General features: G+C 40.7%; 1 protein-coding gene and 1 non-coding gene across 2 annotated transcripts in view; one reads left to right on the top strand and one right to left on the bottom strand.

Moving 5' to 3' along the window:
* Positions 1-13,357, top strand: part of TMEM150C (transmembrane protein 150C) — a 119,232-nt gene that overhangs the window by 102,524 nt on the left and 3,351 nt on the right. Inside the window, exon 6 of the mRNA XM_049790292.1 lies at positions 8,801-8,928. Coding sequence (XP_049646249.1) covers positions 8,801-8,928 — 128 coding nt within the window. The remainder of the gene's footprint in view (positions 1-8,800; positions 8,929-13,357) is intronic.
* Positions 2,670-2,803, bottom strand: LOC126033319 (small nucleolar RNA SNORA51). The gene has a single exon (XR_007504426.1). It is a non-coding gene; the product is annotated as a small nucleolar RNA SNORA51 (small nucleolar RNA).

Below are 13,357 nucleotides of genomic sequence, written 5' to 3'. Positions count from 1 at the left end.
GGGGGACCATATGGGACACCAGGAGATCGAACCATGGTTCATCCTACGCTAAAGCTTGCAAGGCAGACACCTTACCTCTAGCGCCACCTTCCCAGCCCCTTAACACTGATTTTATCTCTGGCACCATGTATACTCCCCTGAACATTTTCAGGAGTGGTCCCTGATCGCAGGACCAGGTCCCTGAGCATAGAGCACTACCAGGTGTGATCCCCACTCTCCAAAAAGAAAAATGGTTGGTCCAACATATAACACAGACAGATGAATCTTAGATGACTCAGAAGGCTCAAAGCACAATCAACAAGATTATAGAACACAATAGAAAATATATAAGGCACAAAAGGCCAGTCTTGAACCTGTGGGATTCCAAGAGGAATAAATTTCCAAGAGAAATAAATCAACTGCAGGGGGTCTTTCCTGCAGTTAATAAATCTTCCTCCTGGACCTTACTATATTTGGGACAAAGACTTGCCCTGCCCAGGCTTTTCCAAAGTATATCCTATTCACCTAAGTTAAAGCTTGTCTGGAAGATGTGGCCTGCTATGCAAAAACCAAGAAGAAGGTTAGATTCTCTTAGCACTGTGGTTGCTTAATCTTAAACAGGCACTAAGTCTCAGAAGGGTCACATACTTAGAACAGCTACTATATAGATGAGCCTATTCACTTAATTTTCATCTTCATTCAGCCTCGAAGCTACAGACCTTCCCAATTGCTCTATCTTTCTGCTTTAGACACTGATAATATAAGAATTCCTAGCAAGGCATTAGGGATGCCTTAAGAAACATTTGCCTTTAGTAGCTCACAGGTCCCATCAGTGAGTCTTGGGTTGCAAGGTCAAATGTCTTTCTCAGCTCCTCTGTCTCAGCCCAGAAGGGCTGAAGGGTGGTGCCTATTCCTGATCATCCCCACGGGCCCAATAATAACAGTCTTTAATGACAACCACTTCAAGCACAATGCTAAGTGTCTTGCAGATACTTACCTCATTGAATCACAGTTCCCAGGAGTCAGCTATAGAAAACCGACACAAGGAACTTCATACTTCGGACAAATGGCTTTTCTCCAGTAGCCTTTAGTGTAGAATGTGACCATATCAGCTTGACAGCTCACAAATTTTTTCAGTTATAACACTGATGATTAATTATGAAAGCATTTTAGAAAACTCAGTAATGAAAATTTAGTTCCAGATGATATTTGTCATCGTCTGATTCTCCAGTCCTCCCCTACTAGAAGAAGCAATTAAGCTTTTACCCACTCTTGCTCGAAGGTATTGCTATATCTAGTGTTTATTATCTTTCATCAATTTTAGTACCATCTGCTAGACACAAAACTGATTAAAATTCAATGGGAGGAAACCAATAATCATGGACCAACTCTCGGAGTGAAAAAGAACTGACTTATTAATGATTCTTTCTTAATTTCTTTTCTTTTTAGTTTTTGTTTTTGTTTTTGGGCCACACTGGTGGTGCTCAGGGGTTACTCCTGGCTCTGCACTCAGAAATTGCTCCCGGCTCGGTGGACCATATGGGGTGCTAGAGATTGAACACACAACCATCCTGGATCAGCCGCATGCAAGGCAAATGCCCTACCACTGTGCTAGCACTCCAACCCCTCTATCTTAATTTCTAATAATTTTTTATTAATGATTCTTATTAATGAAATTTGTATGCTTTTACTTTCTGTGGTGCCTGCCCTGTTTGACCACAAACTATTACTTTTCATGACAAAACTAAGTGATTTTAAGGAACATCCTGGGCACTGGGGAGATGGCTCAAAAAAGTGGAGTGCAGGGGCCGGCGAGGTGGCGCTAGAGGTAAGGTGTCTGCCTTGCAAGCGCTAGCCAAGGAAGGACCGCGGTTCGATCCCCCAGCATCCCATACGGTCCCCCCAAGCCAGGGGCAATTTCTGAGCACTTAGCCAGGAGTAAACCCGGAGCATCAAAGGGTTGTGGCCCGAAAAACAAACAACAAAAAAAAGTGGAGTGCAGTTGTGGCATGCTAGAACCCCACGTTCAATCCCAGAACTGCCAGGATAACCTAACCACAGCTAGGTATGGCCCCAAAACTCAGGTGTAGCCCTTCCCAAAATATCGTTGTGGCTTTTGGGCAACTGCAACCTTTCATATAAATTATAATCTACAAACAAGTTAGTATATAGCACTAGTTAAAATTGGTTAATGAAAATATTGTATCTTTTTTTGACAGAAGAATCAAAGATCAAGTGCTTAATTTTATTTACAGGATTATGTTCTGTGTTATGAATCCACACTTATTTTTCCTGTGAGGAAGAAAAATATTTAAGATAAATTTCTTGAAAGGAGACTATTTTCTGCCCAAAGAGATTGTGAGGATAAATTTAACAGCTGAATAGATTTTGGTCCTTTCTTCCTTCAGCTTAAGCATATCGATTGTTGTGTTCTGCTGCAGTCATAAGAAAGAATTGTTGGTGCATCAAAATGGTAAAGTTAAACAAAGTGGAAAGAATTTGGCAGCCACCAGTTTAAAACTGCAATGAAAAGGTGCTATTGTGAATTTGAACTTAAAAAAGCCAATCTCTAGATAAAAATTTAATAAGCAATTATTTTAACATTTGTGTTCTTTTCAGTAAATAAGTAAATTAAATGGGTAAGACCTATGTAGCAAATACTGTTATGTGTATCAAAGACAATGAGATTTTTTTTTGTCCCCTATTCATAATACAGACCAGGCAAAGGGCCTGGGTTGAGGTGTATATGGGGTGCATTTACTGTACCTCCTCTTTCTATACAGTCAGTGTAAAGAACACAGCCTGTGGTAAGCATTGAGAGGCGTTATCTTTTTTTTTAATATATATTAAAAAACCCTTCACCAGTGCAACATTCCCATCACCAATATCCCAAGCGTCCTTCCTCCCCACCCCACACTGGCCTGTACTCTAGACAGGCTTTCTACTTCCCTCATTCAGTCACATTTTGTTATGATAGTTCTCAGTGTAATTATTTCTGTGACTGCACCCAACAATCCCTGTGGTGAGCTTCATGTTGGGAGCTGGACCCTCCAGTCCTCCTCTATTTTGTCTCTGAGAATCATTACACAAATGTTTTTCATTTTTCTCAAAACCCATAGATGAGTGAGACCATTCTGTGTTTATCTCTCTCCCTCTGACTTATTTCACTCAGCATAATAAATTCCATGTACATCCATGTATAGGAAAATTTCATGACTTTATCTCTTCTGATGGCTGCATAATATTCCATTGTATATATGTACCACAGTTTCTTTAGCCATTCATCTACTGAGAGGCATCTAGGCTGTTTCCAGAGTCTGGCTATTGTAAACAGTTCTGCAATGAATATAGGTGTGAGAAAGGGATTTTTGTATTGTATTTTTGTGTTCCTAGGATATATCCCTAGGAGTAGTATAGCTGGATCATATGGGAGCTCAACTTCCAGCTTTTGGAGAAATCTCCATATCGCTTTCCACAAAGGTTGGACCAGACGGCATTCCCACCAGCTGTTAATAAGAGTTCCTTTCTCTCCACATCTAATGGGATTTTTAAAAGTATTTTCTAGGGACTGGAAAGATAGTATACTGGGTAGGCATTTGTCTTGCACACAGATGACCTGGGTTCACTCCCTGGCAACCTTTATGGGCCTCTGAGTCCACCAGGAGTGATACCTGAGCACAGAGCTAGGAGCAAGTCCTGTTGATGACTTGGTGTCAGAGTGTTTATAGTTTATGTTTAATTTCTTTGTTATTGTTGTTTGGGCCCCACATAATGATACTAACTCCTGGCTCTAAGCTCAGGGACCATTTTTGATGGGACTCAGAGATCAAAACTGGGTCAGTCTTGTGCAAGCACTCTATCTGCTACACTACTGCTCTGACCTCTGAATTTCTTCTTTCCTCAGTTCTTCTCCTAGACCCATCCTTGAAAGTAGTAACAATTTATGATTAAAAAAATCCCATCCTCTAAGATGGCTATTGTCATAATAAATTTTAGGTTTTATAACTCCTAATTAGTTCCTTCAAATCATTCACTTAGAAACATGTCTGTTCAAGGCCAGTATTAATTTTATTCTCAATAATGGGCATTAATTGCAACATAAATACACAATGGTTCAATCATCATGGAAGAAATGGAGATATCCTATTTTCCTATTAACAAATAGAATCATTTCTATTTTGTTTCCAAATTTTAAATATTAGCCAAGTATACACATCTGATATTTATAGCTTGACTCATAAATTCAATATACATGGAAAATAAACTTTGTCTTTAATTACTATAATAATTAGAGGGGCCGGGCGGTGGCGCTAGATGTAAGGTGCCTGCCTTGCCTGTGCTAGCCTTGGATGGACCGCGGTTCGATTCTCCGGTGTCCCATATGGTCCCCCAAGCCAGGAGCGACTTCTGAACGCATAGCCAAGAGTAACCCCTGAGCGTCACAGGGTGTGGCCCAAGAACCAAAATAAATAAATAAATAAACCAAAAAAAAATTAGGGTAGTTCTTGAACTAATCCATTGTTTTAGTAAGTAATAAATGGATAGAAGGGCTTCTGACCTTGTGCTCATGGATCACTCCTGACACATCTTGGAAGACCATATGCAGTGCCAGGGATCAAACCTGAATTGAGTATGTATAAGGCAAGTGCCTTATCTGTTCTACTACTTCTCCAGCCCTTTTCCATATTTTTGTGTAAAAATAAAAATACTCCTTCAATAGCCAACTAGTATAAAAAGGATTCTTAGTGGCTTGAATACGAGTCATTCTTAAAGTTCTTATTTGAAATCTTAGTTCTTTCTTTCATTCTCTCTTTAAATTCTTTAGAGACAGTTTGCTTTAAAAGGTAGAATGTTCTTGTTTATTACTAATATCTTTATTTAAGCACCATGATTACAAACATGTTTGTTGTTGGGTTTCAGTCATACAAAGTACAACCCCCTTCACCAGGGCCACCTTCCTGACACCAAAGCCTCCCATCTCAAACCTCTTCCCCCAGCCTGTCTTCAAAACAGGCATTCTATTTCTCTCACTCACTACCATTATGATATAGTTGTTGTTACAGTTATTTCTAACTGCACTCACCAATCTTTGTGGTAACAGTCCTTTCAAACCTCATCTCTATTTTCTCTGAGTATGATTACCATACTGTCTTATTTTTCTTAAACCCCACAGATGAGTGAAACTATTCTCTGTCTCTGTCTCTCTGTCTTTGTCTCTCTGTCTCTCTCTCTGTCTCTCTCCCCCTATCACTTATCTCACTCAGCATAATAGTTTCCATGTCCATCCATGTATAGCAAAATTTCATGACTTCATCTCTCCTGACGGCTGCATAGTATTCTATTGTGTATCTATTGTGTATTGTTGTATATGTACAACCGTTTCTTTAGTCACTCATCTATTGTTGGGCATCTGGATTGTTTCCAGATTCTGGTTATTGTAAATAGAACTGCAATGAACAAAGGCATGCAAAGGGCATTTTTGTTGGTTTGTTTGTTTTCGTAGGGTATATCGCTAGGAATGGTATAGCTGGATCATATGGGAGCTCAATTTCCAATTTTTTGAGAATTCTCCATATTGTTTTCCACAAAAGCTGGACTAAATGGCAGTCCCACCAGTAAAGAGAGTTCCTTTCTTCCCACATCCCCACCAGCACTGATTGTTCTCGTTCTTTTTGATGTGTGCCAGTTATTATGGCATGAGATGGAACTTCATTGTCGTTTTGATTTGCATCTCACTGATTATTAGTGATATGGAGCATTTTTTCATGTGCCATTTGGCTATCTGTATTCCTTCTTTGAGAAAATGTCTGTTCATTTCTTCTCCCCGTTTTTTGATGGGATTAGACGTTTTTTCTTGTTAAGTTCTGTCAGTACCTTGTTTATCTTAGATGTTAGCCCCTTATCTGATGGACATTGGATAAAAAGTTTCTCCCATTTTGTGAGTAGCCTTTTTTGTTTGTTTGTTTGTTGTTTTTGTTTGGGGCCACACCCGGTGACATTCAGGGGTTATTCCTGGCTATGTGCTCAGAAATGACGCCGGGGCATCAAACTGTGGTCTGTCCTAGGCTAGGGTGGGCAAGACAGACACCACTTGTGCCACCGCTCCGGCCCCCATGGGTAGCCTTTGTATCTTCATCGCTGTTTCCTTTGAGGTGTGGAAGCCTCTCAGTTTAATATAGTGCCATTTTATCTCTGCTTCTACTTGTTTGGACGGTGATGTTTCCTCCTTGAAGATGCCTTGAGAGACAATGTTATAGAGTATTTCTTTTTTTTTTCCTCCTTGGCTGTATCCAGTAGTTTGTGGGGCTAGCTCCTGGCTCAGCACTCAGGAATTACTCCTGAAGGTGCATGGGGACCATATGGAGATGTCCTTCAAATTCAGTTTGGCCATAGCAAGGTCAAACTGTTCATTATATATTCTGTTTTTAGATTCCATACATTTATAATCTTCTACCTGATTTAGCTACCTTAGCAAAACACTTTTAGGATCCATTTACATTACACAAATGGTGGGATTTCCTCATCTGTATCTGAATAACATCCCACTGAGTATACACTCAGTCTATGTTGATATTCAAATGTGTGTATGGGTACATATGGACCTCAATCCAACCAACCAACAGTGGCTTTCTTCCCCCTATAGCCACACTAGCCCTTGTGGACATGTGGGATTATCATGTCCCCTGGATGCCATCCATTCTAACAGACATCAGGTGCTTTCACTGACAACCTCTGAGCAACTCTGGGTAGACCAAGCTGGATCAACACTGCTGGCCCAAGCACTGAACTAACACTGGGTTAGCTGAGTATAGATGGGAATGACCCCCAGACCACTGAGTACTGTTTGGGAAACCCCCACTCCAAAAATACAAACACTAACAAAGGAGTAAAATGCAATACATACTTACATTTTAAAAATGACCCTTAATGTTCATTGTCTGAATAGGTAATTGAATGAATCAAAACTTAAAATCATGCTTATTTTTTTCCTTCTTTCTTTATAGTTTGGGTGACACAGTTACAATCGTGTCAAGACGGGGCTGGAGCAATAGTACAGCATTTGCCTTGCATCACCCCCAGGTGTGATTCCTGAGCTCAGTTCCAGGAGTCAGCCCTGAGCACTGCTGAGTATGGCCCCAAAGCCAAAAAAAAAAAAAAAAAAAAGGCAGGAGTAAGCATACATATTGTCCTGTGTCACTCACATCTCAGCTTGGGATGTGTACTCTCTGCTCTGCTCTCTCTGGATAAGCCCACATTCTCTTGACTATGTCTCTCTTTCTTTCTCCTCAAATTTTCTATATAAAAGTATTACTTTTGGGGGCTAGAGTGATAGCACAATGGGTTTAGGGCATTTGCCTTGTATGCGGCTGACCTGGGTTTGATCCTTGGCATCCCATATAATCTCCTGAGCCTGCCAGGAGTAATTTCTGAGCTCTAGGAATAACCCTGAACACTGCCAGATGTAGCCTTTCCCATAAAGAAAAAAAAAGAGGGGTGTCTGCACACCACTATTCATTGCAGCACTCATTACAATATCTAAGACTTAGAATCCATGTAGATGTTCAACAGATAAGTGGGTCATGAAGATATGGTACATATATACAGTGAAATACTATATAGCTGTAAGGAATGATGCAATCATGCAATTTGCAGCAACATGGCTGGAATTACATTAAATATAATATTAAATTAAGTAAGCCAAAAGAAGAAGGATAAATAAAGAATGATATCACTTATATATAGTGTTTATACTATAACTGCATGAAGAAATGTAATGATTTAAATGAGAGTTGCCTCAAACACTCTTGGCCCCATAGTATAGCAAGGAGAAGGAAAGAAACCGAGTGGAGGAGGAGAAACACAAATAGGAAAGGATGGGAGCCAGGGGCCAAGTGGTCTTGGGTGCATTGGTGGTGCTAGAAAAGGACAGAAGTAAATATCTAAGGCTGAGTCAAAAACAGTGAAATCATGAGACATAAATTTTAGCAACAAAAATTTAAAAAGATGCCTGTTATGCTGGCAGAATGAAAGGCAGGGGGTGCTGGCATAGGATGGACTCTGGAAATATTGGTGGGGTGAGGTTGACACTGGTGGTGGGATTGGCCCTGATACAGTGTATTGTAGGTGTACCTAGCTAAGACCCTGGATTTAGGTGTAGCTACCTGAGAACCACCCATTTCTGGGAGGGGTCTTGGGAACCAGATATTATGTGTGACCTTACCTGCAAGACCCCGCCCATTCCTGGGAGGGGTCTTGGAAAAAGGTAGATAAACTTTTGAGCCAGGGGATTAGGGCTTTTGCCCTCCTGGGCTCTCTGGATTAGGCTTTTGCCCTGCTGGGCTCTCTGGCTTTTGGCTCTCTGCGTTCTGGTCTTGGACCAGCATGGAGCCCAAAGGGAAGATGGCTGAAAGGAGTTAAGACGCAGGGCTAGTGAAGTATGGCTGTGCTTGAAAGGTTATGATAGAGACCACACATGTGGTGAATAGGGCATGAAAAAAGCTGATGCTTCCTGATGCCTGTCTCTGGATGAGTGATTCCGCTGTTCACCTGGGCCTGGGACCCGCTGGCTGGATGGGGGTTGCAGAGCCACGTGGCCTGGGATGCCATCCACTTCCATCCAGCCCCATCGTTAATTATTTGATTCAACAGTGTATGTATGAAATCCAACTATGAAGAACTTTGTAAATCACAATGGTAAAATTTTAAAAAAGTTTCAGAATTTTTAAAAAGAAAAAAGATACAGTAGATAAGAAGAGCAAAAAAAATTCTGCCTTGTAGTCTAGGTGTAGACTTAAATTTTAATATTCTGTTTTATTCCTAGCTCTTGTGGTAGCTGTTCTGCGCTTCATACAACTGAAACCAAAGGTTTTAAATCCATGGCTTAATATTAGTGGATTGGTGGCACTGTGTCTGGCTTCCTTCGGAATGACCTTACTTGGTAATTTTCAGGTACTTCATTTGGCCTTTTTTCATCTCCATCTCGCCCTTCCTTTATAATTCTCTAGCTACTGAGATATTGATAAAAGCCAGGCTCAGATGTTTCTGCATTTTCCTTAACAAATGCTCATAGTGGTTCCCCATGAGCTTAGCTGCTTCAACTAGACTTCTGTCTAGTTGGGCTTCCTAAGTTCTCATTCCACATAGCAGGTGTCACTGTATTGGAACCATAGTTACTAAAAAAAAGATGTGGACCTTCTGCACAAGATTTCAAGAGGTTTGTTTTTTTTTTAATAATAACAAAACTATTAATGTATCTTCTTAGAAAATGATTAATAAAAGCATTACCTTCCTACAACCAATGACTTTTTATTAGATGAGACATTGTTTTTCAAATTAGAAAGCTTAGGAGGGAATCAATTTAAAAATAAGAAAAAATTAAATTTTTTTTGCTTTTTGGGCCACACCCAATGACGCTCTGGGGTGTTTGACTTGTTTGGACTTGTTTGAACAGTTAGTCAATTCCACCCGTTTCTCCAACGATTCTAGGTCACATCCCAAATCGGTCATGAGATAGCATCATTCATAGGCCATGAAGGTTAGGATAATGAATGATTGGGAGAGTATTTAATTGTGTAACTATCTCATAAGCTCCAAGATGTTAGGGGAACAAAATATTTTTTAATTAAAAATTTCCTCAGATCTTTCTCCAGTTTACCTTACCTTACCTCCAGGAGGCATGTGATAAAGAGCTTCTCATTTCCTCCCAACTAGGATTTGGATGGAAGTCAACTGAAGTAGAGATTTTGTCTCTACTGAAGCCCTAGAAGAATCGCAGAGATTTGATTGTTTTGATTTAGAGGAATTTTTTCTCGTTTGTGTTTTTTTTTTTTTTTTTTTGTGGTTTTTGGGTCACACCCGGCAGTGCTCAGGGGTTATTCCTGGCTCCAGGCTCAGAAATTGCTCCTGGCAGGCACAGGGGACCATATGGGACGCTGGGATTCGAACCGATGACCTTCTGCATGAAAGGCAAACGCCTTACCTCCATGCTATCTCTCCAGCCCTTTTTTTTTGTTTTGTTTTGTTTTTAAGTCACACCCAGCAGCAGTCTGGGAAACCAAGACCATGTATGTACAAAGAAGTGCACTGGCCCATTGAATCAGCTCCCTGGCCCTTGTTTGTTCCTGGGAGCTATTAAAAATCATGAATTGGGGCTGGAGCAATAGAGCAATAGCACAGCACATAGGGCATTTGTCTTGCATGTGGCCAACCCAGCTTCAATCTCTGGCCTTCCATATAGTTCCCCGAGTCTGCCAGGAGTAATTTCTGAATGCAAAGCCAGGAGTAACCCATGAGTATTGCTCAATGTGTCTCAAAACCAAAAGAAGAAAAAAGAAATCATGAATTGACATTACATTTGAAGAACTTTCTGGATTACCACTAAAAAAATATGCAGGAAATAAACTTGTTTCCTGTGGATAAAAATCAGGAAAGTTATATTTGGGAATAGGAAAATCAACTTTTTAATATCTACTCTTTTAGTTGTTGTTGTTGTTGTTGTTGTTGTTTTGTGCTACACCCTGTGGCTCTCAGGGGTTACTCTGGGCTATGTGCTCAGAAATCACTCCAGGCAGGCTTGGGGAACCACATGGGATGCCAGGGATCAAACCTGGGTTCCATCCTGGGTTGGCTGCATGCAAGGCAAATGCCTTACTGCTCTATCGCTCCACACCCTTAATCTCTACTCTTATAATTTAAAAAACTGAAACATATAGTGATACTATCTATTTTTTGTTTGTTTTTGTTTTTTTGGGTCCCACCCGGCAATGCTCAGGGGTTACTCCTGGCTCTATGCTCAGAAATTGCTCCTGGCAGGCTCGGGGACCATATGAGATTCCAGGATTTGAACCATCGTCCTTCTGCATGCAAGGCAAATGCCCTACCTCCATGCTATCTCTCTGGCCCCTACTATCTACTTTTAAAATTAGGTTAAAATAGTAAATTAATAGTCCTAGCACAAAAACGGTTTTCTAGAAGTAAAATATGATTTGAAGAATGATTATGTAAAATAAATTTTGATGGTCAGAACTAAATATTTATCCAAGCTAAAGTCAGTGACAATAAAGGCCCAAATTATAACAAGCTATACACAAAATGGACCTGTTACACTGGTAGACTAGTTGGCTAAGGGTGAAGGTATGGGATGCATGCTGGGAACTCTGGTGAAGGGAGGTCAACATTTGTGGTGGGAATGGCCCTAATTCACTGTCACTATACGCCTGAAATACAACTATGAAAGATTTGTAATTCACAATGGTCTCAATAAACAAATTAAAAAAATAAATTTTGAAATATTTCTTTTTAAATGAGTAGGAAAAGTGACTTTTTCCTAAGCAAGTAAGGAAACAGAAAAAAATGGAGAGGGAAATTTGATATGTTGAATTGTTTGTTATGTTGAACAAGATAGCATCTGAAAGAAATGGTAATTTAAAAAAAAACAACTCTCTGTTTTTAAAGCCAATGCTGGAATGAGAGAGATAGTACTAGGTAGGATACTTGCCTTGCATTTGACCAACTCAGGTTCAACCCCCTGCATCCCGTATAGTCCTCCAAACCCAGCAGGAATAATCTCTGAATGAAGAGCCTTGAGTAACACCTGAACTCTGTTGGGTGTGACCTTAAAAAAAGCAACACTGGGGCCGGGAAGGTGGCGCTATAGGTAAGGTGTCTGCCTTGCAAGCGCTAGCGTAGGACGGACCGCGGTTCGATCCCCTGGTGTCCCATATGGTCCCCCCAAGCCAGGGGCGATTTCTGAGCACATAGCCAGGAGTAACCCCTGAGCGTCAAACGGGTGTGGCCCAAAAACCAAAAAAAAAAAGCAACACTGCTTCAAAGGTAAATGTTGAAGTAATGTGCAATTAAAATATATATAATTATTAAAGGTGTTTTAATATTAGTGCATAATTATCAAGAGAGAGAGGGAGAGAGAGAGAGAGAGAGAGAGAGAGAGAGAGAGAGAGAGAGAGCTTGAAGAGCTTGAGCTCAACAGAATGGAGACTATGTTGTGCATGCAAGAGTCTAGGGTTTGAACCCAAGCACATTTGTCCCCTGAGCACTGCTAGGAGTGACTCTTAAACACTCCTGGGTATGGCCCAAAAAAATATTTGCCAGTGAGTAAATTGTTTTGTTTTGTTTTGTTTTGGGGCCACACCCAACAGCATTCAGGGGTTACTCCTGGCTCTGCACTCAGAAATTGCTCCTGGCTCAGGAGACCATATGGGGTGCTGGGGATTGAACCTGAGCCCGTCCTGGGTCAGACACATGCAAGGCAATGCTCTACCACTGTGCTACCACTCCAGCCCCAGTGAGTAAATATCTGAGGAGTTAGCCCCCAATAAAATAACTCAAATGGTCTCTGTGAACCTATTAATTCTGTAAGAGAATTAACTAATAAATGGATCGCTATAGGAAAAACTCATTGGTGGCAACCTTCCTGTTATAAAAGAAAAACAAAATCTGTTTCAGATTACCGTATTTGCTGGCGTATAAAATGACTAGGCGTATAAGACAACCCCCTAATTTTGCAGTTAAAACATAGGTTTAGGCCTGTATTTGCTGTATCAGACAGAACGTTCCTGTGCTGCAACTGTATATATCACAGTGAGCCAATCACAACAAGCAAAGGTTCAAAGGTTCTACTGTAATAGACTTCCTCTCTGACTCTGGCCAATCTGAGCAGGCTTTTGACAGTGAAGATTCGGCTCCAGAACATTGTCTAATTTGCATGCATCAAAAGCCTGCTTGAATTGGCTGAGTTAGAGAGGTGGTCCATGTAGCCTTGCAGTGATTGGTGCAGGATCGAGTTGGAAAAATCGTTTTGTGGCAATATTCAGACAATTTTTGTTTAGCGGCATATTGAAACATTTTTCGGGATATAGTCAGCGTATAAGATGACCCCCGATTTTCGGTTGACTTTTTTTTTGTTTCAAAAGTCGTCTTATACGCCGGAAAATACGGTATATTGATAGGCCAGTATTCTAGGGGACAAAGAATAATCCAAATATTATTTATTATATCTGCCAATAAACTCATGTCCTACTTAGAAGTTGTCTTTCTCAATCAGTAATACAGCCAGATCTTGGATCTCTGGTTTTAGTCTAAAAAACATGGGGCCAGAGAGATAGCACAGTGGCGTTTGCCTTGCAAGCAGCTGATCCAAGTAGAACCTAAGGTGGTTGGTTCGAATCCCATATGGTCCCCCATGCCTGCCAGAGGCAATTTCTGAGCAGATAGCCAGGAGTAACCCTTGAGCACCGCCGGGTGTGGCCCAAAAACAAACAAACAAACAAACAAAAAACTTGGGCTTTGTATTATTACTAGAAATTTGACATTATTTTGGGGCCGGGTAGGTGGCGCTGGAGGTAAGGTGTCTGCCTTGCAA

Source organism: Suncus etruscus, chromosome 16 (assembly GCF_024139225.1).
Source record: "Suncus etruscus isolate mSunEtr1 chromosome 16, mSunEtr1.pri.cur, whole genome shotgun sequence".
Classification (NCBI taxonomy): Eukaryota; Metazoa; Chordata; class Mammalia; order Eulipotyphla; family Soricidae; genus Suncus; species Suncus etruscus.
The sequence above is the reverse complement of the archived record's forward strand: the minus strand, read 5'-3'. Positions and strand labels throughout refer to the sequence as shown.